The sequence below is a fragment of the Notolepis coatsorum genome, assembly GCF_963971535.1.
Source record: "Notolepis coatsorum genome assembly, chromosome: 8".
Lineage (NCBI taxonomy): Eukaryota > Metazoa > Chordata > Actinopteri > Aulopiformes > Paralepididae > Notolepis > Notolepis coatsorum.
Genome location: NC_140172.1, coordinates 141,945,438 through 141,951,611, shown reverse-complemented (window position 1 = coordinate 141,951,611; position 6,174 = coordinate 141,945,438). Strand labels below are relative to the sequence as shown.

General features: G+C 42.0%; 2 protein-coding genes across 2 annotated transcripts in view; both read left to right on the top strand.

Annotated features, from left to right (window-relative positions):
* Window positions 1–3,304: 3,304 nt before the first annotated feature.
* Window positions 3,305–4,849, top strand: LOC311233036 (lysosome membrane protein 2-like; the record flags this gene model as incomplete). The annotated part of the gene is made up of 1 exon (XM_084319894.1): window positions 3,305–4,849. One exon carries the CDS (start codon window positions 3,305–3,307, stop codon window positions 4,847–4,849), a length of 1,545 nt encoding a protein of 514 aa, XP_084176020.1.
* Window positions 4,850–5,754: 905 nt separating this feature from the next.
* Window positions 5,755–6,174, top strand: part of nherf4b (NHERF family PDZ scaffold protein 4b) — a gene marked incomplete at both ends in the record, with an annotated part of 80,082 nt that continues 79,662 nt past the window's right edge. Inside the window, one exon of the mRNA XM_084320581.1 lies at window positions 5,755–5,774. Within this exon, the coding sequence (XP_084176707.1) occupies window positions 5,755–5,774 (20 nt within the window). The remainder of the gene's footprint in view (window positions 5,775–6,174) is intronic.

Here is a 6,174-nt window from a genome sequence, read left to right as displayed (position 1 = left end):
GATGTCACAGTATGATGTCATAATCAAACATTCTAGAACATTTGTGTATCTATTCAACAATTCTATCAGAAGATCTCATTGTGCATCTTGGAACAGTACTGAACAGTAGGCTACTGAACAGATAGACTAAACAACAAAGATTGAAGCCTGCATTTCTCAATCAAGGTGCCTTGCCTACCGGTTTGCTGTGGAAAGGTGAGTGTCCACAACGGCTAGCTAGCTGTTCTACTTGAATACGGAACGTTAATATTGAATCAGACAATATTGAATACTGAATGTTAATTCAGGTCGACAGTTGACATCATTTGAGAGTTGACAGGGGGCTGGAAAGTTGATTTAATAAAAGAAAAAATACTCATTTAATCAGATTAATCACTTTATTCAAATTGAGGATTTCGTTTGAGGCTATTAAAAAAAACATTTATTATTTGAATTTTTTAATTAGAAATGAAGGTTCGAACGTCCGTTCGAAGAACCCTGACGAAGTTTGAATCCCAAAAACAGGCTTTGGGGACAGCCTTACCATACATAATTTATATTATTCAAATGGAACTCAAACATGTTCCGTTGTGATGTCACAGTATGATGTCATAATAGAACATCCTAGAACATTTGTGATGTCACAGTATGATGTCATAATCAAACATTCTAGAACATTTGTGTAGCTATTCAACAATTCTCTCAGAAGATCTCATTGTGCATCTTGGAACAGTACTGAACAGTAGGCTACTGAACAGATAGACTAAACAACATAGATTGAAGCCTGCATTTCTCAACCAAGGTGCCTTGCCTACCGTTTTGCTGTGGAAAGGTGAGTGTCCACAACGGCTAGCTAGCTGTTCTACTTGAATACTGAATGGTAATATTGAATCAGACAATATTGAATACTGAATGTTAATTCAGGTTGACAGTTGACATCATTTGACAGTTGACAGGGGGCTGGAAAGTTGATTTAATAAAAAAAAAAATACTAATTTAATCAGATTAATCACTTTATTCAAATTGAGGATTTAGTTTGAGGATACAAAAAGAAAGTGTATATATTTTTTTATTTTACTTTTTTAATTAAAAACGAAGTTTCGAACATCCGTCGAAAAACCCTGACGAAGTGTGAGTGTAATTTCATAAGTTCTCCTAATTTCTCCTATCCATGAAATCATGCTTATGCTTGCTACAAGACTTGCTACAAAACACTGCAGCCATTCATTAGAACTCAGAAAATCATGCGCAGGCTTGATAAGGTTGCAACATCCAAGGTCAGTATGTTCCTGGGAGAGGGGCCCCGATTCATGTCACTTCAGAAACCTGTCTTCCGTCTTCCGGATGCCCATATAAAACTTGACCCAATCAGAACGATCCTCCCAAAACTAAACAAACCAATGATACATCTCTATTCCGTGTATTTATAAACTAATACACTATGCTAATGCTTACTTTTGCTCTGACAAACCTGTGATATACACTCTGGCAGACTAAAAGTCCCTCCATGGATGTACATTTGTTCAAATAAACCTACTAACGTGAGTATTCAGAGCCTTATCTCCTTGCTTCATTTGATTACTTGATTCTTGTCTGACCTTGCTACTGTTTGCTTTAATGCCGGGCGAGACATGTGGTCTGTACATTTAGATGCGCTCATCAGGCCTATCCTGTGTCTATTCTGTATGCCTTAAGCATGCTAGGACCAGTCGAAATCCACGACAACACCAAAAAACAAAACACATTTTGATGAGCAAAACTGCTATTTTGACCATTTAGGTAAAAATTCCACAAAATATATATCAAACACGAAACAAACTTTGTTCATCTGTTTAATGTTACTACCTCATCCGATTCAGAATGTGAACTGAGTTCATCATGCTGCTTCCTACTTTTACGTTTAGCTTTCCTACTCATCTGACTTTTAAATTCCCCGCCACCTACTTCTATTCCTGCCTCATCCTCACTTCCTGGTTTGTTCCTACCACCTGTCATCTCACATCCACTCACAGTCCGGTACGCAGCCATCCTGCCGACCGAGTCCGGGATATAAAAATAAATCCTGATTTCATCTGTGAAAATTGTATTAACAGATTGCAGAATGGGTACAATACAGTACAGCTCAAGAACGCTGCAAGCAGCCATACTGTTTATTATTGTTTATTGTTTAAAAGGATCCCCATTAGCTGTCACCTAAGTGGCAAGCTAGTCTTCCTGGGGTCCACACAGAAAGACAACAGAAAACACAAAACATAACATGAGATACATATGACAATCACAATTAACAATGATAATCTAAAAACAGTAAAACATTGTAGACATCATTATCAACATCAGAATATTTTGCTCACATATTTAAGTAGTGCATTCTCAGGTGGTATTTGAAAGACACTTTACTATTTAATTTACTTATGTTCAGTGGGCAGTAGGGCTGCAACTAATGACTATTTTGGTAGTCGACTAATCTGTCGATTATTTTTTCGATTAGTCGACTAATCGAAAACCAATTATATAAACAAAACAAAAAATATATATAATTTTTTTTTTCTTTTTAACTACCTATCTTTGTGAAAGTGGCTTCTCAGCTCTGGTCCAGCTGAAGACAGAGCAGAGGAACAGATTGGACATTGAGCATGACCTCAGAGTTGCTTTGAGACTCTTGTCAGGACCAAACAACATCCCCAGTTATCCCATTAGTTCCCCCAAACTTACTGTCGGTCTGTTATGTTAAGCTAAGAAGTCTTCAGCTGGCTGGACCAGAGCTGAGAAGCCACTTTCACAAAGATAGGTAGTGCAAAAAAAGAAAAAAAAAAAAATCTTTTTTTTAATGACTAATCGACACAACAATATCTCGTCGACGATTTTTCATAATCGACGAGTTATTCCAATGATTGATGGCACGATAAACAACAGTCCTCTTTAAAGCATTTGATTTTGGACGTGGTAACATAATCTCTCCATCATCAGCTGACCTAGTAAAATAAGAATGAACCTGACTGCATCTGACAATTTGTTTGTATAAGAAAACAGGTTGAGAAGAAAAGACAGTGGTTCTCTAGATTGAAACAAACAAGCGACATCTATGAAATTGATTCAAGTGCCATTATTATCTTCCAGAAGACAAAACCACGAGAAGACCATATGAAAGGCGGACTCGACTTCAGCCACTACAGCACACATTTCAGCGCGACCGGTTCCTGTTCCAGAGGGTGAAGAGACCGCTAGCAACAGCATTAGCTGCTCGGGACTGAAACCGTTAGTTTGAGGTATTTCTGAAGTTATCTAAAGTTGTTAGGCTGATAGGAAAGCCACTGTCATCATCGCCATGACTAAGAGATCCTGTGCCATTTACGCCACCGTGATTGTGTGCGCTCACCTCCTGATCGTGGGCATCGCCTTGGTCGTAACTCAAGTCTTCCAAACAATGATTAACAGCCGGTTAAAAAAGGAAATTACTTTGACGGAGAATAGCCAAGTGTTTGAGGGGTGGAAGAATCCGCTGACGCCCGTTTACATGGAGTATTATTTCTTCAACGTGACGAACCCAGAGGTGTTTTTGGCTGGCGGCAAGGCCAAGGTCAAACAGATCGGGCCCTATACTTACAGGGTATACATACCCAGGGAAAATGTGACTTTCCTAGAAAACGGGACCAAGGTATTCGCCCTGAACCCCAGGAGCTTCGTCTTTGTCCCTGGGAAGTCGGCAGGCAACCCAGAGGTGGACGTCGTCAGGACAGTCAACATCCCAGGTGTGACGGTAATGAATGAGTTTAACAAGTACCATTTTTTCATGCGTGCCTTGTTTAGCATTTGGAAAAACAGACATCTGAACATCTTCATGGAGCACACCGTCCACGAAGTGCTGTGGGGCTTCAAGGACCCCCTCCTCTCTTTAATCCACACCTTTTGGCCTGAGGTGGACGACCACTTTGGCCTAATGAGGAAGAAAAACGGAGAGTTTGTGTTTCACACGGGAGAGCAGAATTACATGGACTTCGGCAAGATTGACACGTGGAACGGCCTGAGTAAGATGACATGCTGGTCATCCAATCAGAGCAACATGATCAACGGAACAGACGGGGCGGTCTTCCATCCTCTGGTGTCCAGGAATGAGCTGCTCTACATCTTCGCCGCTGAACTCTGCAGGTCCATCCATCTAGCCTACGTGGAGGATGTGGAAGTCAAGGGCATCCAGGCCTACCGCTTCGCCCCCCCCGCGGACGTGCTGATGAGCCCCACAGAGAACCCCACCAACGAGGGCTTCTGCGTGCCGGCCGGAGACTGCCTTGGCACTGGCGTGCTAAAAGTCAGTGTTTGTTATGAAGGAGCTCCCATCGTGATGTCCTTCCCCCATTTCTACCAGGCGGACCCCAAATACATAAACGCTGTGGAGGGCCTCAGCCCCAACAAGGAGGATCACGAGACCTACTTCGACCTGCAGCCGGCAACGGGGTTTCCCATCCGTGTCTGTAACAGAGCCCAGCTCAATATCATTCTGAAAAGAGTGATTGGCTTCCCCAATACCAAATTTATCAATGAGACCATTTTCCCCATCATGTATGTGAATGTGACGGCCACCATCGACGATGACTCAGCATCACAGATGAGGACTATGCTCCTGATTGTAACGCTGGTGTCTAACTTCCCGTTGGTCATTGTGGGTATGGGTGTCATCCTGCTGTTGGTGCTCGTTGTTCTGGTCTGCCGAAACCGCCAGAAGAAGTATGAAGTAAAACGTATTGATTCTACTGAACGACGAGACGGCTTACACTCAGCGACAACGCCGGAGGATGAAGAACAGGCTTACACCCAGCCCATGAAGAACAGCTCCTACATCGCCATGTCTCCAGTGGAAGCGCAAAAGTGTTGATAGGCGGGGGGCTGCCTGGAGGACTCGGGGCTCAGGAAGGGAGCTGAGGGAGCAACGCAGGAGGGGTTTCCACTCGCTCTACTGAAAGAGTTTTGTCAAAATGTGTTTGTTTTTTAATAAGTTTGTATAAGGACATGATTTTTCTGCAAGATACTGTTTTTTTTGTTTTGTGATTCTATCTTTCCTGCCTGGTGAAGAGCTTGGAGAAATATGTTTTCCACCTGGACACTGCATGAATCCACCTTTGACCACCCAGACCTGGACACTGTATTCTGAATCCATCGACCACCAGAGACAGTCACCTGTCAACTGGGGCACCTGTCATCTGGTAGTATAGAATCCATGGTCTGATTCTGAGGATTGTGTGTAAGTTTTCTCACCACACATAAGATACATTGAACATTTGCAAAGAGACACAAACGTCATAATGACGCATCGCTTATCAAGATGAGATGAGGGTGAGATTAGCGCCTCTCTCTGACAAGTGGCATGCCGACGCCCCTACTCATCTAAGGGGTGATCGACTGTCCGGAGGATAACAATGGTAACAGTACCAAATTTTTTCCTTTTCTGTTTTTATTTTTATTATGATTGTTCCTTTTATTCTACCTAAGAATGCGACATTTTACAATTACCTGCATATGTGCATAGTGTCTTAGGACTGGTTTAGTGATATTAATGCTTAGAATTATCATGCTACTTTCTGCCAAGTATGAAATTATGATGTATTGATGATTGATGTATTGTTCTACCTAGTACTTGAGACTGTAGTTTGGTGATGTTGATGTTTGAAATCACCAAGGTGTGTGATTATGATGTATTGATGATTGATTTATTGTTCTACCTAGTACTTGAGACTAGTTTGGTGATGTTGATGTTTGAAATTACCAAGGTGTGTGCCAAGAATGGCACAAAGGGGGGAAATGTGAGTGTAATTTCATAAATTCTCCTAATTTCTCCTATCCATGAAGTCATGCTTATGCTTGCTACAAGACTTGCTACAAAACACTGCAGCCATTCATTAGAACTCAGAAAATCATGCGCAGGCTTGATAAGGTTGCAACATCCAAGGTCAGCATGTTCCTGGGAGAGGGGCCCCGATTCATGTCACTTCAGAAACCTGTCTTTCGTCTTCCGGATGCCCATATAAAACTTGACCCAATCAGAACGATCCTCCCAAAACTAAACTAACCAATGATACATCTCTATTCCGTGCGTTTATAAACGAATACACTATGATAATGCTTACTTTTGCTCGGACAAACCTGTGATATACACTCTGGCAGACTAATAGTCCCTCCAGATAGCCGGGCGAGGTGGAGGTG